Below are 25,758 nucleotides of genomic sequence, written 5' to 3' on the forward strand. Positions count from 1 at the left end.
ACAGAGTATTTGGACTCTCGTTTGAACTGATAAAAAAAAAACGAGCAAATCACGCCGGCGTGATTGCCAACCTCTGAGGGTTGTCTTTGACGGTGACCAAGGTTTTGTGTTTGTGCAGTTGCAAAAGAGCATTACTAAGGTCACTGAAGGGCTGAACATTGAGGTGATGTTGACAGTGAGCATGTTTGGCCAGAAAAGTGATGACATCATTGATGTCAGTGGATTTGTGGATACTGACTACATTGTGTCTGTGTCTTTACACACAACATGCAATGTTCATGCCAAAGACCCCAGGATCCACTTAATGTGGTCAAGATATGGTGTCCAGGAGGTGGTGGGAAACAGAGGGAGTCTGTTTTCAGCTCTTTCTATAAATGAGACAGCCAACTTCTCCTCCAATCTTGACCACAGAGATCTTGACATCTCCAGGGCACTTCGGGGGGTATTCAGGGAGGCGGAGCTTGGTTACACATTAACCTTTGTACAAATGTACGCTAATGCACCACATAACAGATGAGCAAAGGTTAGTGTGCACCCAGTTAGTGGGTGCTCGGATCGTGTCACCCAAGGCACCTAAGAAGTATGTGGTCTAGGGCAAACACGTATCTGACGTACATGTCAGATCTCTGTCTGAAGTTCGGCCCAACAGTAAAGGCTCGAATTGAGCAGGTTGCTCTTTTTGAGGAAGGCATTCACCATGCCATGGACAGTGAGTCCACTTTTGATGAGGAAGTGTTGGGCAATCTGATTAGGAACAAGCCTTTGCTTGTTCCTTTTAGTGATGTTGATGCTGGGGTCATGTGTGTTGTTCAGAACGTGACCAAGCACATGGTGGGTAAGCTCAGGTCCCTTTTTGAAAATCATACGGGAAAAGGAGGCTATGATCAGACATGGGCAGCATTTCAAAGTGAGCTTGGTCTGGAAGAGTTATTCTTTGGCCAGATCTATCGATCTATTGATCCATCCATCCATCCATCCATCCATCTCAAGATCTCATTGTGATGCAAAAATCATGCATTGTATTATGTCACTCTCTCTCTAATACAGCTCTTACAGTGGGGTTCGAAATCACCAAATACGAAATTTATTGGCCATAACTTCATAATTTTGGACATGTAAATGCTTATTAATTTCTCTTGCTTATTTGACTGTTGTAAGCTGCTTACCGTGGTGGAATCGCGCTGGGCAATGGTTTCTGCGATCATCGCACACAGTGACACAGTCTTAATATTTTATTTCCTTGCTCAAAATTATAAAGGGATCAGCATAAATGTCTGAGTGAAGGAAACACGGGTATATGTAGCCATTACATTTAAACACATCACTTCCCAGAATGCATCCATCTCTTTGCCAAAGAACGTTATTTCACCGGGACAGGCTGAGGATGTCCATATTAAGCAATATAAACATTTCTGCAGTAGGCTATTTAATTTATCACAACTTCATAATCAGTATAGAGATGAAAGATCTATAAAAGTAGGCTATTCTTTTTTTCTCTGGACCAGACAATACAGAATTCTATGACAGGGTCCTGGAGTTGTTTACCCATAGCAACGGTTGCTATGCGTCGCTGGTTGAAATGGATGAGAGACACAACCAAGTAAAAAAAAAATTAATTATACAAAAAAATTATTATAATTCTAAAATATCCCACCTAAATTAAGGCATGTTTTAAGCCTCCAGCATATATGCAGTCCTGTAACTCCTGGAATTACATCATTTTAATGTAGTCCAAAATTGTGTATATATATATATATATATATATATATATATATATATATATATAGAGAGAGAGAGAGAGAGAGAGAGAGAGAGAGAGAGAGAGAGAGAGAGAGAGAGAGAGAGAGAGAGAGAGAGAGAGAGAGAGAGAGAGAGAGAGAGAGAGAAGTCGTGGTACCGATTCAGACAAGGGTTTCTGCCCCACAAAAATGTATGGTCAGCGCACCAATGATTGTAACAGTCTATGCGCCGCACGCTACTGCAAAATACACATTTGCAGCATAAAATCAATCGACTGAAACCATACTTTCCAGCACAGGCAAACCGCTGGATGGCTAACCCCCTTTCGTCAAAATCCAAAGATGAGGGATTTGCGTTCAAATCTATCGGGCGACCCTCTACGGTGTCAAGCGACGAAGAGGGGGTTACCCTCAACGTCGGCTTATTGACGTGTGGGGGAAATGACCAAACGGCAGTATGTGACAAATAGGGGTGAGACCGTGTTGGTTTTATGTACATTTGCTCACCTACCTAAAAAAGTACATGCAAGAGCGGCGTCTCTGTAAAGTTGATGTTAGTCGCGGACGTGGAGCTCTCGGTATTTTGAAAGCGCCACGCCAGAGGTGTGGACTCGAGTCATGTGACTTGGACTCGAGTCAGACTCGAGTCATGAATTTGATGACTTCAGACTCGACTCGACAAAATGTACAAAGACTTGCAACTCGACTTGGACTTTAACATCAATGACTCGTGACTTCACTTGGACTTGCGCCTTTTGACTCGAGAAGACTTGCTACTTCCCATGAAAACTGGGGGAAAAAATGTCCACACGGCCGCGCCGCTCTCAGTTTATCTGCATCTGTGAAAAAAATGTGCACCACCTGTATGCATGCAGAGAGCGCGCGCGCTGCCTGTACGACATCCAATCACTGTAGTCCCACGTTGTTTTGACTCGACAGCATCTAACGCCCGTTTCACACATACTACTCCATTTGCAGGGCGTTTGCGCCAGCGGTGCGTATTTTTTTCCGTGCCCATGTTAACAGGTTAGAGCTTTCACACTGCACGCGGTTGCAGTCCGTCGATCCGTTCCAGGTGCGGTGCGTATACAGCAGTGCAGAGATCGTTTCCGCACCGAGTCTATTTCTGCTGTGCTGCACGCGCTGAATTAAAGTGACAGCGCATGTTTCGTCACGTGGTCAAAATGAACACAGATTGACCTAAAAATGTAGTAATTTCACCATAAATGCGATTAATTAAATAAAATGTAGTAATCTCACCATAAATGTATTTAATTAAATACTATTTTCACTTTAAGACCAGGGTAAAGCAAGGAAAACTACAATTTACCTCAACAAGGCGACATAATGATCGATACTCGTCTCATTCGTGGAGGTGGAAAAGCATGCTCCTTGTGACATGCGAGATTCATTGTATTAATTTAAATATAAAAGAAAAGGCATGAGAGTCGGGTGTTTTTTATATAAGTAGCCTACATGGTTAAATATTTGACCACTTGCTTTAGGAACTTAATATAGCCTAAGTAGAAGTAATGCATTGAATAATAGGCCTACGTTGTTTAAATTGTGTTTAAACGTGCATACGTCTGTTAAAGAGTGTATATGTGTACAAAGAGAATCGCAATGCTGACAAAAACACTTTTTTTAAATAAAAGTTGCTGATAACTTTTGGATTTGAAATACAAATAGTGAGTATGTATTTGTGGTACAGCCGCGGATCACGCACTGCAAACGCAGCATATGTGAAAGCACTATTGCGCGTGCTGGTCTTGCACCGCATACGCACTGCAACACGCACCGCATACGCACTGCAACACGCACCGCATACGCACTGCAACACGCACCGCATACGCACTGCAACACGCACCGCATACGCACTGCAACACGCACCGCATACGCACTGCAACACGCATCGCATACGCACTGCACACGGAGTATGTGTGAAACGGTGTAAGCAGGCACATTGCAAGACAACCAATGAAGCGCAACAAGCAACAACGCGCCAGTTGGCAAAATGATACCGAAGGTAGTTTCGTTTGGCTATAGGCTAAAAATTACGAGGTAGTCGACAAAAAACGTGTTGCAATTTGAAGTTGCATGAAGTTGCACAAAGAAAGGTAAGTTTTGAACGAATGCTAAGCACCTTATCGGATGTAGCCTACCGTAAAACTTCAAATAATAGCCGAGTCCCCAATAGACGCCTCTCTCTCTCTCTCTCTCTCTCTCTCTCTCTCTCTCTCTCTCTCTCTCTCTCTCATACACACCAGTCATGGAGGCATTCCAATTATATTATCAGGTTGGTCCAGTTTTTCAGAAGTGATAATTTTGAGGAGTGAGGATTTTATTAAATTAATGACATGTTTAAAAAGGTTTAGGCTAAAACGACCCATGTCTATATGAAAGTCATGTTTTGCAATATGAGGTCAATACAATACAGGACTGAAGCTGCATGCTGTGCATTGTTCTAGTGCAATATGCTGTTGAAATACAAGCATTTTTTGTGAAAATTTAATTTTCATTTTTTTACTGTATTTGATTAATGTCATTGTATAAAAAGAGGTTTAAATAAATACAAATCTTACAGACATACATGATTTGTATAAATTTTATTTCTGTGGTAAGAAGACTTGAAATGACTCGAAACTAAAATGGTAGGACTTTGGACTCGACTTGAGACTTGTTGGCTTTGACTTTTGACTCGACTCGGGACTTGCCTCATCTTTGACTCGACTTGACTTGGGACTCGAGGGCAAAGACTTGAGACTTACTTGTGACTTGCATAACAATGACTTTGTCCCACCTCTGCGCCACGCTGATATTGATCATCGTTTTAGTTCTCCTTTTGTCCCAAAGTCTACTTGCTATGGTCCATAATGTTTGAACGAAACCACAACAGCGTACCGCTAGATGTAATGCAGTTGTCCACCTCTGTCGCCATGGTTACTGTAGCAGTACAGAAACCAGGGATAATGCAGATATAACGTCATTGATAGGAGACAAGTGAACCATTATTTAAAATTGGAATTTCTCTGATATTAAAAATCTTTGGGAACTTTTGGGATATCGTCGCTGTCGAGCGGAATCCTCGTATCTCCAAAAATATTATTTTTCAGGAAATTAAAAAAAATGCATATTTTTTTAGTCATTTAATATTGTATCGTTAAAGTTGGTATTGTACCTTATATTGCTATCATATACTGTTGTATACCAACATTAACACAACATTTCCCCAAAATCATGTTTAATCGGAGGTACAAGATTTATGACTTGAGCAGGGAGATACGCGGTCACGCTGTCATTGATTAGAATGGTACAGACAGACGTCGCTGCTGCCAGATTTTGATTTATTCATCAAAGTCTGCGGTCGCGTTGAGCCTTTTGACAAGAGGCTTTAAGAGCTATGAGTGATGCAATACCAAAATACTAGGCTGTCTAAAATAGGCGGAAATTAATCTGCACACAAACAGAGTCTGCGGTCGCCCTTTTGACAAGAGAAAAGGCTTCAATAGTTAACCAGAGCTAACGACTGTGGTTACATACATCTTCCTAAACTCCATTTTAAAGGTTTAAGAGCTGTAAGTGAAGCAGAACAAAAAACGATGAGCTGACTAACGTTAGGCTGTCTAATATGCGGAAATTAGCCTAATCTGCTCGCAAACTTACCTTTGTGGCTCACGGGCTTCCTTCTGTACCAAAGCATTACAGCTATCGATTTTTAACAAAACAAGCCTACTCAAATGTATCTAACCTAACTATTTTCACTCGTTATTGTCTAAAAAAACAGACAGAGTTATCCAAAGATAGGCTTACTTGGCGCCAGTATACAGTACAGCCCTTTTTTCTCCCATAAATAAAACCTGCTACTTGGGGTATTTTACATGCACAGTGCCAACTTCGAGTCAGTAAAATAATAATGAAAACAATAATTTAATGCTGGTATCCAAAAGATTTAATTCTATTCAAGTATTATATTAGATACATTTTAAAATTTCAATGCACACGTATAATAAGCCTAGTAATAATAAGCCTAGTAATAAGTAGACATTTAAAATACATCAATAACTGATATCATAGTTAAACACAGATAAAATCAGAGTTAAGGCTTGCTTTACATGTTGATCGATGAGGATTTCTTAATCGTTGCAACTTTCAATCCTGAGGAGACAAAATGAGACAAAACTCCTCCCGCCACAGAGTGAAGAAGAGGTGGAGTTACGAGGATTCTCAGACAGTTGAAGTGTCCAATGGAGTTAAGAGATTTGCTCTCAAGCTATTTTCAACACTTTAGATTGGTTAATAATTTGTAAATATAACAGAACCACATGGGGACTGACCAATAGCATCGATTTGTGATAAAATATGAAATTGACAAAATTTGGACATACGAGGTTTCCGCCCGACAGCGACGATATACAAAATAAGTACACAACTGCAGGAAATATATCACACTGTGCAAGTGATTTTTTTATATTTTATTACAAAAATCTTACATATTGTACGTTTAAAGCCAGTTGCAGTAGAGATAACTTCTGTTTCGGAAATTAGAATTGAATCATTGTGAACTACTTTTAAATATACCTTATGAATTTAATATTAATTTAAATATTAACTAACTGTTGATATTTTGCTTTATAATTTATTTCATTATAGACAGTCAGCAAGTGATAAAAAAAGGTTTTAGCAAAGGCCAGGTTGACAAAGTTCAGGAAAAAATTATACAGCAACCCAAAACTGCTCGAGGAGTACAGAAGGAAGAAGAGAGAGAGGTTTGGTTTACAGATGTTACAGCAGGTGTAATCAGCAATAAACACCCTACAGAGCCTTTTAACCACTACTATAACAGGGCTATATTAATATAAATAAATAAATCTGCAACAGTCTGTCATTTAATATTAATAAAAAAAAATAAAAAACTTCAATAGTTTTAATTGTTAATAATTTTTTTAATAATTATAATTGGTAGAATGGTAGTTCTGTAATTCATGTTCCTGAAAACTTTTGTTAGATCTACCTGAAAAACTGGATGAACTCTTCATTTCAGTTGTATCTTTATTCCATTGTATTTATTTGTGCTTCTGTTTGTAATTTTTTTTTTTTTTCTTGTTTAATTGTTTGTCAAATCAGTAAGACTGAAATTACGCTCCACCCCACAACTTTAGGCCCTGAATAGGACACACACACACACACACACACACACACACACACACACACACACACACACACAGTAAGCATTACTTCTATGCTATAGGATGATGTGTACATAAAAGTTACTTTTTTCCCGCCATGTTATGAGTTATGCTTATTTAATGTCATGCTTTCTTTCCTTCCAGGTATCAAAAACGAAAACAAACTGGCAAAATAAAGAAAACTGAAGAGCTGACTAAGAAGCAACATGAAAAAAAAAAAAAAAAAAAAAAAAACAGTGGTGGGAGAACTCAAAGTGTTATTATAAAAGAAAGAAAGAAACAGCTTTACTAGACATGGGGACTTGTGACTTGGACTCGAGTCGACTCAAGTCGCTATTTTTATGACTTGTGACTTGACAAAAAATAAAATACTTGAGGCTTGACTCAGACTTGGAAGTTAAAGACTCGGGACTTGACTTGACTTGAGACACAATGACTTGAATGACTTGAGTGTTAATCACATCATGTTTTCAGTTTGAATATAAAATATATCAATTATTTTAAAAAATAAAGTTGATTACCCAGCTGGAGCGCAGGTTGAGAATAGCGTTGTCATGACTGGATCACGACACTATCATCAGTCATGCCCTCTCGTACCTTAAGCACATCACGCCCACTTAGATCAGATATCACATCAACATGTCAGCCGGAGGGGTACCGAGGGTCATCGCTTTCGGCTTCAAGAATTATTCATAAGATGGCAAAAGACGAACAGCGCTTTGCAAGACATGCAACATTAACATCGCGGACAGCCAGATGACAACCTCCAATTTCGTCCGTCATTTGAAGAGCCATTCTGCCCAGTAAGTGCTTGTCAATTTGTTAATGTTATCTGGTTAGTTGGTAGTTAGCTAATGTAATAATAGCTAAAGTAGCCATTAAAGGTTGAGTGTGATTAAAGAGCCATTAAAGAGAGTGTGTGTGAGAGTGAGTGAGTGTGTGAGAGAGAGAGTGAGTGTGAGAGAGAGAGAATGAGTGTGTGAGAGAGAGAGCGAGAGAGAGAGAGAGAGAGAGTGTGTGTGTGTGTGTGTGTGTGTGTGTGTGTGTGTGTGTGTGTGTGTGTGAGAGAGAGAGAGAGTGAGTGTGTGAGAGAGAGAGAGGAGGAGAAATGTAACAAAGTTTAATGTTGCACGTAAACTGTGTTTGAGAGAGAGAGGGAGGTGTTCAGAGAGGAGTCAAGCTGTTATTTGTTTTATGGACTCAATGTTGAAAATTTAAAACATTTCAAACACTGTTGGCAGAGTTTTAAATTTAGAGTTTTAAAAGTGGCAAATTTTATGAAGTTACAATTTTGTTCGATTCCATCGAATTGTATTTTACTGAACATGAGTATTTACAATGCAAAAATTATTGTAATTTACTGACAGTTACTTATGTCTTGTCTTTTCACTTTATTAAGATTAGATTCTACAGGTAAAATTACAATAATAAGGTGACTTGAGTTGGACTTGACTTGACCTACTACAGGACATGACTTGACATAGCCTGTGACTTGACTTGCCCAAGAAAAAAATACTTGGGACTTACTTGAGACTTGAAGGTTAAGACTTGAGAGTTACTTGAGATTTGCACATGTGTGACTTGGTCCCATCTCTGCTAGACACAACACCATCTAGTGAGGAAGATGATTTACTTCAGCTTATTCAAGAAGCAAATGAAGTTCAAGAAAATCTTCAAGTAGCCGCCCCAAAAGAACAGCCATTCTTGTCTCAGCAGTAAAAAAGGAATTTAAAAAAATCTAATTTCCAAATTTTGTCAAATAAATTTTATTTAGAAGGTTGACTGAACTTTCAAATGTAGAAGTCAACATTACAGATACATAAATTTGTAGTTCATTTAGTTTTAAAATATTTAAAATATTAAAAAGCAAGAGCTTAAAATGTCAGGTTTTGTGGTCAGGCCCAACTAACAGGCTGCTGAGCATGCTCAGATTGTCACAGAAGATGCTCCTGAAGTTTTTTTTTTTTTTGTCAAAGTATTCAGAGTTATGATGACAAACAGTTGTTACTAAGAATTAACACGTTTTACCTCGTTAGTGTTTTTTAAATGATATTCCATTTTAAAGGTGAACTGAATTCTCAAGTTAAAGAAACTAAGGAAGTTCCACATCATTCAAATGTAATATTAATGCAAGATTGAATACTTATAATTTTAATAATAGTAATTAAATTCAACTAATTCTCATAATTCTCAACATACACTATTATCAAAAGTTCTAAAGCTCTCTTTTTTAGAAGTTTTTGAATTCTAAACCTTTTTTTTTACAGTGTAATTCCATCAGCTCAACTCCTAAAAAAAAATTTATATAAAAAATATAAATATAAAAATTGAAATTCAGTCACCAAGACAAATAAATACATCTACCCCAAAATAATCACCTAAAACAAAGAAAGAAAGAAAAAAGGATTTTTTTTATTTTTATTTATTATAAAAAAGGACACAGGACCACCTCTCAAACTTCTCAAGACACATTTACAATATCAAACATCAGTATGAAAGAATGAGGAAATTGAGAGAGTCCCTTACACAGAATGAAGCAGTAGGTTCATGTTGACTACAGTGAGAACTACTCCTGTAAATATACCAGAGAAATAAAAGAAACTCACTTTGGAGGAGGCAACCAGCATGAAACCCTCCATACTGGAGTTATTTATCTCAGTGGGGAGAAGGTGCAGTCCTTTGCATCGCTTTCAGCCTGTCTTCAGCACAAAGCCATAGCCACATGGGCCATATACAGCTCGCTGCATCCTGCGGTGGATATCCAACCCGGCCCACATCCAAGTGTGACGTCAGAAGCCACGCCCATCCAAGTGTGACGTCGGAAGCCTACAAATACGGCACGTGACTCGGTTTGTTTTCCGGTACGGATCGAGTAGCGATAGTTATCATAGTTATTGGTTTATAATAAAGATGAGGTTATTGGTGTAGAGGTGTGACGCTACAGATTATTGGTGCAGTTAAATTGTGACGCTTTGGCAGGCTTGTAATGGTCTAATTCACAATCACTCCCTCAACAGCTGTATTAGACAATACGTTTCCTCTGCATTGCTCACTGGTTTTGTAAGTTAATGACATGGTAGTACAAGTAAACAATGTACCTTAAAACGATATTTTTGTATTTCTCTTGTATTTCTGTTACACAAATGGTAATCAATAATCATGGTTTTGCTATAATAAACATATAAGGGAGCATCTATACTTAAACTAAAACGAGTTTTTGTCACTTTCTTAATTATATGTACTCCAAACTGCACTTATAGTTACCCCTTCTAAATAAAAAAATGTAAACTTTAGTTTATTTTTTTACATTTCTTTCTATGTGGTTATAGAAATATTGCATTTTTACAACCAAATTAAGAATTCACTTATTAGTTAATGCCTGTTATAGCAAATTACTTTGAAATCAAATAATAGAACAGCAGAATGGAATTTATGTAAAGTAAACCTTAAAGGGGAAATGAAGCAGTCAATCAAGTTTACATGATTTACAAGATGGATTTCCACTTTAATCAACAATTATATAAGAAACATGACAAATGTAAACATATAAAAGAAATAAAAGAAAAACCGTTATATCTTTTGCTGCCAGGGCGCTGCCATTGTGTGCAGTATTCTAACGTGTGACGTCACGGGGGTTGGTTGGCTTTAATAAACCTGGCTGAATGCATTAATATCATGACGTCAAACTGTCTACACCACGGAGTTTTGACCACTTTTGCACAATATTCTAATCTAATACATAAAAACCAGTTAATCTCTCGCTCGTTTAACATCAAAATATAACATCAGAATATCATCATAGTTCAAAATATCTTGGTCACAAATTAATATTTTAATTTAATATTTTGTGTTAATGCACAAAGTTTACACACATGGGTCTAAAATTACCCATCTATGCAAGTGTGATAACTTTTTGTTAAAATAACCAATGTCACAGTTGTTCAGAGCAACACATTCACTATACTACTTAAAATCAATAGTATATTCCTGCACAATCGGAGGCTGCAGCTTTTGGACCCCGGTTACAGGACCCTAGTTTTTTGTGACAGCGCCACCTGCCGAACTGGATGATATAGCAACGGTTGCAGTTTCAGGACCACAGTTATAGGACCCAGGTTGTTTAGTTTGTACATACATAGTTCGAAAGACATTTAATCTCAGGAGTATTTTTATAAATGTGTTTTTTAATTCAAAATGCATCAGAGGCATTTTGAAAAATGTAATTTACACGAAACAAATTAAAAATGTATATCAATCTTTAAACAACTGAAAAAGTGGAGTCTTAGTTTCTTGAATTATACTGTATATTGATTAACCTCCTTAAAGGGGCATTCCACCCATTTGAACATTGTTTTTTATTTAAAGTGGGTCATATATGTAGTCGAAATGTAAAATAAATTTTGAATTTGGTGCCTTCGTGACCGAGGAAAGACAAAAAATAACTTCAGGACGCATTTGTATGAAAGACAACAACTCCCACAATGCACCACACTGCACAGCTCCGCAAGCCACTCCCACTAATCCAGAAAGCGCATATCTGCCTATAAGAGAAATCACTCTTCCGTCTACAAGGCTAGCTACCACCAGAGCTTGAAATTCATTTCATACAAAATGTCTAGTTAGTTGGCGAACTCATTAGTGCATTACTCCTCGTTTGTATTTCTTTCGAAAAGGTGAATTATTGCATGGTACCTGGATGTTCAGTCAGAACATATGCGGTGCGAAACTAGGATAGTTCTCAACACAAACGTCCGTGTCCTCGTCTGATTCAGAGATTTCGTCCAGGAGAAATTGTCATCGTTGAAATTCTTTGCCGCAGACGGACTCTACCTCTGTGTTCGTAGCGGTTCGTAGTTGCATAGTGAGATCACCGGCGCCACCAGTCCGCCCTAACTCGAGCCAGTCCGGGCTCCTCGTCCGCGGCAGGCAGGTCTTCTGCCTCGGCTGCTCTTCGCTATAATGCGGCTTGTAAAGGTAGCCACAAACACCTGATTCAAGCATCAGACTTCTGAAATCCTCTTCTTCTATATCATATTGAGCACTCTCCTCCGCTATTGTCATTACTTTACATCTGTCTCCACAGCGCCTGTTAGCTTAGCTTCAAACAAGATGGAGGATATTGCTTTCAGTTTCAGAGAGTAAAGTCCCACCCACTGATCTGTAATAGGTCTGTAGCGTGAGCGGGTCCCGCCCCCTGGGAAAGATGAGGAACGAGTGTTGTAGTCTCAACAGAAATCCCCCCCTCTTACACTTCCTCCTACAATGACGCAAAATGACGATTTTTGCGTCATTGTAGGAGGAAGTGTAAGAGGTAAATAACGGATTTCTCCCGTCTCAGGGGAAAATGAGAGAGTGTTGCACGACCATTCAATAGTATGACTGGGTTTCTAACAATGCAAAGCTTAATGCAAATGGGTGGAGTGTCCCTTTAAGTTTAACTAATTTGCTCATTATCAGGTAGAATAACGATGGAATCAGCATATGCAGTCACTAAATGATATGGCCAGATATCAGAAGGCAAAACTCGAGAATGATTCAAGAATGAATTTATTTATATATACATGTATTTATTTATATTATATGAAAGAACAAAATTATTTGTGCAAGAACAAAATATTGTGCTAGAACAAAAGCTCCAAAAAGATCCCCTTTTCCACCAGTTGCTGCAAGAATGGCTTCAAGTCAGAGAGAGAGAGAGAGAGAGAGAGAGAGAGAGAAATAATAGAAATTTGTTAAACATGTTCAACTGAAATATATATTTCTGATTTAACACTTATGAAATGTTGGAGTTGTAAAGAGAGAAAGTCATATAGAACATTCATGTTACTGACGTCTAATTCCAAACTCCAAATGTGTAAATGTAAGAGCAATACCCACCAATTGAATGGTCTCCCTTCTTTCCTCAATTGTTTATCAATTTGTCTGTTAAAATCTTCCAATTCACTGAAATAGTTATCAGAGAACAGTCACTGTTGTGTTAACAGAAATATCAGTAACAAAAGGGTGCACTGGGCATTGTGTAAGGGTTAATGCCCGACGAGGTGTCCATTGTCAGGTATTAATGGACGACGGCGAGCCATTAATTGATACTTTGCAGTCACGTGATATCTGGCGGGCAACAAACGGGGTTAGTGCATCCAATCGCACAACAACTATCTGGCAATGGACACCTCGAAGGGCATTAACCTGCTTATACCATGGTCACTCGCCAAATAACACATTTTTAAAACAGTTTATATTTTAATTAGTTTTACAATCTAAATCTAAAGTTTTTACAAACAATAACTTGGTTTCGTAGATATTTATAGTCCGCTCAGCTCGTAGAACCCTTCAGTTTTGTTTTGATACAATAAATTGTAAATGGATATTTTGACTGCCTGTTGCTATGGTTACTCACAGCTGATGTAGCCAGCGCATTTATTTATTAATTTCGAACGGTAAACAGGCAGTTTCACCAGAACTCCTTTACTAGGTGTCCTCTATCACTTTTTAACGGACACCCTGCAGCCAATCAGAATCGAGTATTCACCCAGACCATGGTAGGCAAAATATAGCCTAATATAAGCAAAAATAATTAATAATCTACTCTGACCTGCAATGATAATCCGGACCAGAAAGGAAGACCTGCTCAGCCTCCTGTAAGGAGATCCCGGAGGACAGCCAGGGCATTTATGATGGCCTATGAAAAACGTTAATATAAATATACAATAATATCACTACTGAACAGCAAGCCATTATATAGTAGTGCTAGCATGCAGTTTATACAGTACATTTTGTAAGCACAGGAGCAGGACACACAAACACATTACATGGTTCGGCATACCTCTGGAAAAAGAACACCACAGATGAACTCCACTTCAATTGTGTTGGTATCCTATCCAGCAATCCTCTCAGATATGAGAACAAGATGTCCTGTTGTTCCTCACTGTCGAGGTAGACAGGCACCCGGGAAGAAGTTACCTTATGTAACCACTTAGATGGCTTCCCGTTGAGTACACCCTAGGGTCAAACCATGGTACAAAAACAATTATTTAAGGAATTGATACATTTAAAATAAAGATACATTGGCCCTTGGAGAATCTTTACTATGAGTTAGTCTTTAAAGATGAATAAATGTGAACATTGTTAAAGTACCACCAAATGTTCCTCAGATCCCTGTAACTTCACAATAAAGTCCACTAGTTTCTTTTCTTCAGCTGTGCGGACATTGACAGCTTCAAAGTGGGCTGGGACTTTCTCAGAGATAGCTTTCTGTCTTGGCACTCTGTAGACAGGCTGAAGAGTTCCTTGGACCAAGCTTCTGGCCTCATCAGTCCAGAAGGCAAACCGCTGACCATGCCTTTCAAACATTAAGAAGATTAATCTAAAGCACTGCATAGGCAAAAGCATACACAAATGTCTGATTGAGTGGAAGGTAGTTCCAGTCTGTTTGTTCACCAAAATTAATGCAATACCTATAAACAATTGTGACCATGGTACCATATAGTTGCAGCTGCATACAGAGTGAGGAAACTATTGTAAACATTACCTATTTACCTAACTTACGTGAAGCTAAATGGATGATAGTCATTATTCATATCTAGTGAACATGGCGATTTTAATAAATAAGCCAAGGCACAAAATTAACAATAGACTGTAAATGAAAACATAACAAATGTAATAAAAAACAGCACAAGGTATTAAAACCAGCAAAAGTTACAGAAATGACTATACACATATTGTTTAGTGGTGTCATACCCTTCTATTTTGAAGCGCTCCATCAGAAGGAGACACCACCACTTTCGAATGGAAGGCATGTCCATCTGAAAGATGTGTGACAGTGATGAGGAGAATCTTTAGTTCATAATGTATCCATTTTCTTCATGATGAAGAGTGTGCACTCAGACAACATGTAAAGTCAGAAATTTCCTTTTACATTTTTACTAACTAACCTCCTCGAAGTCAAACCCCACACCTGTCACAATGCAAAGGGTATACTGAAATATAAAAGACAGAAAACATTTTATTCACAATGTTGACAGAAACTTGTACGGATTTGCCAAATAAACTGACCTTACCATAAGCATGAAAATCCCACAGTCATTTCCACAGATCTGGTGTGGCAATCCCTAAAAGCAACAAAAAAGGTAACATACATGTCAAATAGATGAAAGCATTATCCATCTCGGTTACATTATGACATCTATGATATGCAGAATATGGGATATAATAATATTTGTTTTGGAGTAGCTAAATATGCATTTATTAATCACTGCAATATCACGTCCAGTCTTTTCAGTCCAGCTCCCAGGATAAATTTTTTGTGCAAGATTTCTACAGAAAAAAAATAGAAGGATAAGAACGTAGCCGAAATATATCAGTACAGGCTATAAGAACGTAGCCGAAATATATCAGTACAGGCTATAAGAACGTAGCCGCAATATATCAGTACAGGCTATAAGAACGTAGCCGAAATATATCAGTCCGGGCTATAAGAACGTAGCCGAAATATATCAGTACAGGCTATAAGAACGTAGCCGCAATATATCAGTACAGGCTATAAGAACGTAGCCGCAATATATCAGTAAAGGCTATAAGAACGTAGCCGAAATATATCAGTACAGGCTACAAGAACATAGCCAAAGTATAAATTGCTATATGAACATGTCAAACAGTATGCCTCATTTGTGAACCTAAAAATGGCTCTGTAATCAGCATCACCAAATCCAGACTCATGCAATGTGAAATGTGAGTCTAAAAAGAACATCTCTCTCACGAGTGGCTTCATGACCTATAATGTGTTATTTGGTAAAAGATACACAACATTGTACAAGTCGTTAGAAAAAAATATGGAATTCACATTTTGAATTTACATGATTTAACAATAACCACTACATGTACAATCTAGTATCTTGGAACAGTACCAATCCCTTACACAGAGAACGAAGTGATCTGGCCCAATTGAGTCTGTCCATGAGTCTGTCCATGCCGGAAACACCAACAAGTCTTTCATGTCAACATCCTCCTAACATTAATCAAATGTCTTGTCATTATGCAGATCAAATTTTTTGGAACCACATACATACATATTGGACTTTTTGCATACTTACTGGAAAGTTGACAACCACGTTATTTGGTGTATGCTTCCATATAGGAACTACGTACATGTTCTCTATATATATGTCTTTTCCCTAAAGTAAAAACATTAAGTAAATATATTATAAAGTAAAAAGGTTATAACTACTTTGAGAGTAGACAATAATATGAAAGAATATAGAAACTGATTATGTTTAATTTAGGCTTTGGTCTTGTGTATATATAATACATATATAGAAGTTACATACGTGTTGCTGAGCTGCTTCATGGATCAATTTAAAGCAGGCATTCCCAATCTACAAACAAACAACCAAATCAAATATAAAAGACTATCATTAAAGGTATAGTGGAGGATTTTCTTTTTCCGGGTGGATCATCAAGACTATTGGTCCTCCTAATTGGACTGGGTGCCACGAGGGACGCTGGACTGGACTCAAAAGAGGAGGATTGAGAATTCACAGCCATGGCTGCAGCTAAAACACACATAAACAAACATCCTCACTCTAATAAAAAAATACATAAATAAATATATAATATTCACAATCAAAGATGATTGATCTTCCGATCCACAACAACTGCACCTTCATACCTGGAATTTGACTGCATGCTGCAGTATCAACAGAGGAGGATTGAGAATTCACAGCCATGGCTGCATCTAAAACACACATAAACAAACATCCTCGCCTTAATAAAAACACACACATATATAAATATATAATATTCACAATCATATCATTACCACTAAGACTTAAGAATGAGGGTGGAATACATACCCAACACTGTCTGACCATTGGAATTTAACACTATGTCCACTCCCATGCCCAGTCTCGTCTTCATGTTCTCTATGGTTCTGGAGTTTTTGTGGATGTTGTTATGATACAAGATGTTTCGCATCAGAAAGATGTGTGAGGAGGGAGTCATCATATTAAGAAAATGGTTATTTTTTCTCATTCCAGAGAAGAGCTGTTCGGCACACTGGCTATTGAGCCAACCACACAACTCCGGGACCAGTTCCACCTTGCGCAAGGTATCCCTGGCGTCCTTAGCCTCATGGAAACGATCATATAGGGCATAATGATCAGATGATCCTGTTAGAGGGTGGCCATTTACATCTGGCACTGACTTTTCAGTGAGTAGCCACGGTAAGTTCACTTTTATCTGCCCAGAATTTGCAAGCTGAATGTTTTCCTCTGTAGGCTCTAGCAGCCTGCCCCCATGAGGATGGAAGGTTTCGGGTTTTCTAATGTTAGTGTGTGTTGCCAACCCTCTGGCAAAATCATACAATGAAATATTTGGAAAATGTTTCATTGAAAACAAAAGGTCTGTGAAGTCCCGTGGGCTCTCAGCTCTGATGTTAAATTTTACCCCATAGACCACAGCACAAGGACAGGTGACCACAGCCCATCCACCTGTTGAAGGAAAACACAAATCACAGGCCCATTTGAAAGAACCGTAAACAAAGAACTGCTTGTAAAGTTTGAAAAGTTTTTTCTCTGTAATACAACATAACATACCAGATGCTCCCCAGATCTGTGAAAACACCTTGTCGTAACTGGCTCTGTTTTTCATTTCTTGCTGCAGTCGTCCAACCAAGTCCATTCGCGAGCCCTTGGGGTCGATGCCACACTCCCTACATAAGGAACGCACTGCCTCTATCTATACTGAACATTAGCATATTTGAATAATTAACACATAGTATGATTCAGTAATACACATATATTAACTGACATAGGTCACAGTAAATGATTTAATGAGTCAAATACCTTGAGTTTTAGAAGCTCATCTGTTAGCCGGGCCTCTGTGAGGGTAAACTTAGATTCCTCCTTCACACTATAAGGAGAATGCACCTTCTGATATTCTGTATTGAGAAGATGATTCCCGCTTCTTGTGTGAGGACCAATCCATGGAGCCCAGTTATGGTAGCTCAGACGAACCACAAAGGGGTTTGCCTTATTGTCTTTGAATAAGAAATTGTTAATAGAATATTTAAGCATAATTCCATAGTAAAGAAAGCAAACACTAATATGTGATACCAGCTGTATCAGGGAATCATACTCACTTGGAACTAAGCCACGACTGATCATTTCCAGAGAAACACGCTCCCAGAAATCTTCAGCATTCACCTTTCCATCAAAATCCTCTGGTGGTTCCTCAATGCTGCTCACTAAAAAACAAGACTTTACTAAACACAAGTCTTACCCAAGTTGGACATGCAATGTACATAACATAACAAACGAGTAAAAAAATAAAATAAATGTGTGGACTTAACGGGCATACTAAAAACACCCTTCTTATGAAGGTCCATTACGACGGACACTGGATGGTAACCACACGTTACGCATGCAAAAGTGTAGGTGTGGTCGGACAGTGCCTCAAAACTCAAATAGGCATGCAGGATCCTTGTTTTTGAAGGAAAGCCTTTACCCGAGGTCCTCTCCAAGACCTCAATTGCACTTCCTACAGCCTGGTGAGTCTGCCAAATAGAGGTCACATTATGGATGTCACGGGGTGACAAACGCTTCCGATGTGACATTAGGACGGTTCCGGTTTCCTATGTGAGTAATGGAGGCTTGATGAGGAAAACTCGTGGCAGGTGTGAGAGGAGAGGATATGGGATGGTGATTGGGACATGGAGGAGGAAGGTGGCTCATAAAAGGACACTTTGGAGGTGAGGCAGGAGGAGAGAGGAGATGTGAGGCACGCAGCACGTGAGCGGCTGCGGCCGCGGATGCGGAGGGAGGCCGCGGGAGAGAGAGCGAAAGAGAAAGAGAGAGAGACAGAGAAGACTTCGGCTGGATTGCGGGTGTAAGCCTTGGTTGCACCGTGAGTCTGTTGAATTGCAGTTTTATTGTGGAAATGAGCACGAGTGAAACCTTACAGTGTGTGGTGGATATGCGAGTGTGGGAATTGTTTCTGCTGTTCACTCGCAGTCACAGCTGTCCATTAACCTCTTCTCTGCCTGAGCCCTGTGAGTGTACAGCTGCGCTGGTGAAATACTATTAACCTCTTCTCTGCCTGAGCCCTGTGAGTGTACAGCTGCGCTGGTGAAATACTATTAACCTCTTCTCTGCCTGAGCCCTGTGAGTGTACAGCTGCGCTGGTGAAATACTATTAACCTCTTCTCTGCCTGAGCCCTGTGAGTGTACAGCTGCGCTGGTGAAATACTATTAACCTCTTCTCTGCCTGAGCCCTGTGAGTGTACAGCTGCGCTGGTGAAATACTATTAACCTCCTCTCTGCCTGAGCCCTGTGAGTGTACAGCTGCGCTGGTGAAATACTATTAACCTCCTCTCTGCCTGAGCCCTGTGAGTGTACAGCTGCGCTGGTGAAATACTATTAACCTCCTCTCTGCCTGAGCCCTGTGAGTGTACAGCTGCGCTGGTGAAATACTATTAACCTCCTCTCTGCCTGAGCCCTGTGAGTGTACAGCTGCGCTGGTGAAATACTATTAACCTCTTCTCTGCCTGAGCCCTGTGAGTGTACAGCTGCGCTGGTGAAATACTATTAACCTCTTCTCTGCCTGAGCCCTGTGAGTGTACAGCTGCGCTGGTGAAATACTATTAACCTCTTCTCTGCCTGAGCCCTGCGAGTGTACAGCTACGCTGGTGAGATACGTAACCCCCTTCTCTGTCTGAAAGTGCTGAGATACGCGAAGAAGAGAACGCTGAAGAAGAGAACGCGGAAGCTGTGAACTGTTCATTCCTCTCTCTGTCTGAAACTGCTGAGTTACGTTCATTTATGTCCATAGCTCTCTCTGTCCGAGCTCCGAAGAAGAGAATGCTGAAGAAGAGAATGTGGAAGCTGCGAACTATGTTCATCCCTCGAGTCCAGTGGAGAACCTGCTCCCCGAAAAAGTGGATGCTGAAGAGACTTTTTAAGATTGTTTTTATTTATTTAATAAAGAATATTTATTTTGAATTCTGTGTCTGTCTCCTTTGTGTCCTTGGTCAGCTCCTCAGGGGCGGCGCGCAAGCGAAGGGGTGGGCAGCCCGCTGGCGCTCCACCCCGACCTGTGACATAGACTTTACAATAAAGATTCATGACAAATTCTTTGTTGTTGTTGTTTTATACAACAAATTCAATACAACATGGTTCTTTACCTGGAGACTGTTGCGCAGAAAATGGCACAAGTGTATCGACAGAAGTATGTGGTCGTCAAAATTATAGATACCATCACACCACTCCTGATATCGATATACCATGCCACATCTGTAGCACTGTTTCCTGTACATTGATATTCCTACCAAAAGCAAGTGCCAGTAAAGAGGTTACCAATTTTTTTGTTACATCTTTACCGTACAACCCTAATACAATAAACACTAAAATGAGTGCATGGAGATGTTAATAAGCCTACAAGTGGAGAGAAAGACCCTGACAATCATGGTCATCAACACTTAACAGTACATGTAAACAGGAATTAAATGTTGAATTAATGATAAATTTAAAGAAAACATAACAAACCTTAATGACATTGGTCATCGTCAGGATTTTGGCTTTTGATGTGATGATCAATGGTTCACTTAGTGGAATTACCTCAGAACATTCTGTGCAAAAAGGCTTCAGATGGTGTGAAGCTCAGAGGAAAATTACAAGAGTTTAACACATCTGAGGGGATGACTGCAGGTAGTTTCTTTTTATCAAAGATGTACCTAACCATCCGAGACAGATTCTGGCCTTCGGGTGGGTACTGGGCTCCTTCCTCTGCCTCAAAACCTTCCACATTGGTGGGAAAATGTTGTGCAATACTATCCTCCTCCACACTTCTGGTTTTCCGAAAGAGTGCCCTGTCCACTTCAAATAGGTGCCACTTTGCAACATTTTTGTGAAGGCATGACTGCCTTGGTTTAGCACAAGGACAATGCCAAGAAGTAGGAGGAAAGCCTGCTGTAGTAGGAAATGGTGGGCTCGAACACAGAAATGTATTTTTTATGGTTGGGCCCACAAACGGTCACTAGGCAGGAGAGAGGGACTCCTGCGTCAATTGCCTCTCTCTGGCGTGCCAAACATCTCTCCTTCTTGTCCTTTCCAAACCACCTATCATCAACCATGGTCTGTAAACCTTGCTCTGTCAGTAAGGAAATCTTCATTCCGGCTGGTGGGCAGTATGCAAGTGATCGAAGGTGATGGCACTCATAGGAACGGATGTTTGATCTTTCTGCAAATTCGGTATTAATTCTGCAGATGTCAAGTTCACATGTTGTTCTTTGTTCTGAGCCCCACGTCTTTCTGATGATGTGGATTGGAGTGTTGGGTGCTGAAAATGCTTTGGCTACTGCATAGACACCATTTCTATAATCCACACACTGTGATTTAAGGTGGTTCAGAGCGCTAATGTCCGTTTTTATTGGTGTATGTCGTCTCAGAATGTGTAGCCTTACATTTCGTCTGTTAAGCAACAGTCCACAATGAGGACACATGACTGTGTTTGTCTTCTTTTGAATTTTTTTGTGGGGGTGGTGCAATCAGATCAGAGGTAAGGGAGTTAGAAACTAAAGACATCACTCTGTTTCTTTGTATTTGTGGGGGTGGGAATGGTACAAAGGAGCCAGGATCAGAGGAAAGGGGGGTAGAGACTGGAGCCTTGGTAACTTAAGTAGCTGGGGGACAGGGTGTCGGGCATGCAGCTACAGAGAGAGCTGGAGATAGGGTAGGTGCTGCAAGTACTTCTGTCTTAGAGCATTTGAAGACATGGCTTATGTACTGTTCCTTCCGTATTACTGTCTGGCTGCAGTACAGACAGTGAAAATGGGCTGTGGTCCTGCACAATTTGTTGCATTTTGAGATGAAGTAACCTGCAAAATTATAGCAACTAAGTTATCAACAGTGCAGAGTGTACACAGTAAGTTTAACAAAACACAGAAATAGATAAATAAACGTAACAACATTGTCATCACTTCAGTGTAGGGCTATGTGATTTTTACGTTGACAAGTTAACATTTAAAGAAATCGAAATTCTGAAAAGGAAAAATCAAGATTTAATTTTTTTGCCATAATAGCCCTGCCCTACTTCAGTGTAGTTTCTACTTCAAGAAACTACAGCTCATCTTGTTTGTCTTCGTTTTGAGATGCAAGTACATATTTAGATTATACAAACATATTTGTGATTTAAAACCACAAAAATGTATCAATATCTAGAGAAATGCTCCCAGCATACCTCCATGCTCCACTGCATGACTTATGTGGTTCTCAAGATGAATAGAATATGAGAATTTCTCTTTAGTCATAAAACTGCAGCAGGGACATTCGAACCCCCCATCCAGGCAATATTGATCTGCATCAGGTTTGAACTGAAAATGTGTAGGATGCTGTAAAACATGACAATGACAATAATTATGTGATCTTTCCATTAAGATAGAAGGATACAGTACATACTGTAGATAATTTGCCACATACACAGAGTTATCAAGATGTAGTGAAATGATTCGGTTGCTCAACCAAGTTACTTTGCAAGGGTTGTAAGTGATAAGTGATCAGACCAAAACGTTTTAACCTAGCTATCGTTAAGTTGTTAATTCCATTTCAGACAAACCTTTGACCCGACAGTTAACAGTACGCAACTTGATTAGGATACAAACCAAAGTTTATTTTTACTTACCGACATGGCAAACAATCACTTGCTTTCAAAATTGTAGTACTCCTGAAAAGAAGTATAATATAGTTAGGAAAGACTGCTGATGTGATGGCTGGCTTGCCATCACATCATATTCTTTACGAGCAGAATAAGATTTACAGGATGTATTGTCACACATAAGCACTGAAATAATATATTTTTCATATTTACCCTTAATCCAAATAACAACATGAAATTGGTGATGTAATAATGCAGTTAGTATAGTATAATAGTATGTTAATATTATACAAAACAAAATTCTCAGTTGAGAATCTAACGTAGTTCACGTTACTGATACGAAATTCACTCAGCCAAATAACTCAGACATCACAGGGGAGTTAAATGACCAAATATGTAAGTTGAAGATAATTCATAGCTCTAAAACAACATCATCAAATCTTGTTGTTTCGAATTTCATCGATATTTTGACAATTTATTACATATCGCGGATTTGCGGGCTTTCGTGCTAATTGCGGAGCAGGCATGCTAGTCAAGTGATCAGCCGCACTGCACTGACCTCATTACAAACTATTATTAAAGTGATAAGAGCTGCTTTCAACAGGTAACATCTCATTCTCTTACAACTCATTCGTATTATGTTGAACAGTGTTTATACTAAAACCGCAAGTGTGTTTTGTGCATTTTGTTTCGCAGTTATCTTCGTCTTATAGTCTTCTCTTCTCGATGCTTCTTCCATTAATGAGAATGTGTCCAATTTGGGCATGGGCGTGCCCGGCGTGGTGGCTTCTGACGTCACACTTGGATGTGGCAGCGTTGGATGTCCACCGCAGGATGCAGCGAGAGGCTACTCACATGGGCTCACCTTGGCCCAGTACTGAGGAGCATATGAGAGGAGCATCCAACTGCAAGGAACATCCACTTCATTTCAGATTGCCCATGGGACAATGAGAATTCATCAGGTGAGTAAACATATTGAACAACATTTTCAAACTAAATGCAAACAGGCTAAAGTAACTGTACCTAAAAAGAGAAACATTTTCTTTATATTGGGTTGCTGGATGAAATATTCTTAAAACCCTCTGGGGTTCTTCTGTCATTTCAGACCCGAAGTTTTTAAATAAATAAAAATGTTAAAAATCGTAGCTTCATCGAAACTTGGTGACTTTATTGGTACTTGGTATATGAACACCCAGAAAAATTGGGGACAGGATTTGAAAAGTCTAAGTGGTCGTAAAAAAAATAGTCACACTCGGGGTCTTCGGGTCAAAAATGACCCGCCATAGGAAATGAATGGGAAATTGGCAAAAATATGAAAATACAGAGTTTTTTTTGTGCGTACAATCTACAAATCAGCCACGATGCAGAAAAAAAAGCACACAACAGTGAAGGGGTGAATCTCTAAAACATCAAGAGTGCAAAACAGACAAAAAAAACTCACACACACACACACACTTATACACAAAAACACGCACACACAAATGAACGCGTGTCATTGCAAAAGCTAATTTTGGGAAATGTGTGAAATAAAAGCAATTATTCATCAATGTAAGAAATAAAGTGCACAGCAATGAAAGCATGAGACTGTAAGCCATCAAGGTTGCAAAATAGACACACACACACACACACACACACACACACACACACACACACACACACACACACACACACACACACACACACACAGGGAAATATGAGACTGGTGAAACTGTAACAGAGAAATGTGAGAATATGTGAAATAAAATCAATGAATCAAATAAAGGGGAGACATTGGATCCAAAATGCAAAAGTCACACTCTATGTCTCTCTCTTGAACACACACACACACACACACACACACACACACACACACACACACAGAGAGAGTAAGATCAAAGGATGGAATTCTTCCCTAGTAACCTCCAGGCCTATTGCAGCACTTGTTTATGAAAACAAAAATTTGGGGTATAAATATTGCCACTTTGAGACCAGCCCACAGTTCATTCTCCACAATGGCAAAGAGAATTACTGCTCAGGAGACCCTGGATTATTTACTACATAGCAGTGATGAAGAAGAGGGAACAGAGCCAGATGACCCAGTCTCTGAAGAGGAAGATTTTACAGAGGCTGACCCAAACTTCACAGAGGCTGACACAGAGGATGGGGATTCAGAGGAGAGAGAAGGCCCTGAAATTATCTATTCAAAAATGGGGAAATACTGTGGACTTCAATTCCTCCTCCACAGACACAAGGGAGAGCATGGGCAGAGGAGGTCAGAAGAAATGCCCCTGGACCAACAAGGTATGCCTGTGTAAGAGCTGAAGATATCAGATCTACTTTTGAGCTTTTTTTCCAAGCTCCATGCAACAAAAGCTTCTTGAGATGACAAATTTAGAGGGGCAACGAGTGTTTGGTGAAGAGTGGTCTAATATTGAATGTAATGAAATCCAAGCATTTATTGGCCTTCTAATTCTTGCTGGGGTTTTAAAATCTCACTACGAATCGGCATCCAGTTTATGGGACAGTGAGATGGGGAGGGCCATTTTCCGTACAACCATGCCACTGAAAAAATTCAAACAGCTGACTAGGATTTTGCGTTTCGATGATAAGAGGTCAAGAGCTGCAAGGAGGGAACAGGACAAACTGGCACCAATCAGAGAGTTGTGGGAAGACTGGGTCGAAAGACTACCTCTCATGTACCGACCAGATACCAACATTACAGTTGATGAGAGCTTGGTGGGATTCAGGGGCCGGTGCCCTTTCAAACAGTATATGCCAAAAAAACCTGCCAAATATGGCATTACAGTATTTCACAATTGCTAAAACACTAAACCCCATTCTCTGAACCCAATGCTCAGTGGCCTAAACCCATTTGTCGAATCAGTCACTCTGTAGGCAAAACCTTAAACAAGTTCAGGTAGTTAAGACACTGTTTGCAAATCTCATCCACTCTTTTTGCAAAACACTAAACACATTCTCACTCACTAAAACACATTTTGCACTGTGTTGCAAAATGGTAAATACATGTGGCAAAAGTTAAACACAACTATAACACCGCTGTCATCGTTTACACACAACAACTCAAAATTGTTCACACTTGTTTCTAATGATGTGATCAAATCAGTTGTCTAGAATATAAGCCAGTTCAGAGTACACAGGGGGCCCAGGTACGTTGAATGTTGATTCCAACAATGGATGGAAACAATGTGAGA

General features: G+C 39.4%; 2 protein-coding genes across 2 annotated transcripts in view; one reads left to right on the forward strand and one right to left on the reverse strand.

Moving 5' to 3' along the window:
• Positions 1–25,758, forward strand: part of LOC307157335 (uncharacterized protein) — a 625,157-nt gene that overhangs the window by 553,064 nt on the left and 46,335 nt on the right. The window lies entirely within an intron of this gene.
• On the reverse strand, positions 50–15,891 carry LOC307157001 (uncharacterized protein; the record flags this gene model as incomplete). The annotated part of the gene is made up of 7 exons (XM_079868729.1): positions 50–254; positions 13,749–13,924; positions 14,060–14,264; positions 14,663–14,727; positions 14,857–14,901; positions 14,983–15,033; positions 15,829–15,891. The coding sequence occupies 7 exons, from the start codon at positions 15,889–15,891 to the stop codon at positions 50–52; spliced, it is 810 nt and encodes a 269-aa protein (XP_079724855.1).

Source organism: Squalius cephalus, assembly GCF_949319135.1.
Source record: "Squalius cephalus genome assembly, chromosome: 4".
Lineage (NCBI taxonomy): Eukaryota > Metazoa > Chordata > Actinopteri > Cypriniformes > Leuciscidae > Squalius > Squalius cephalus.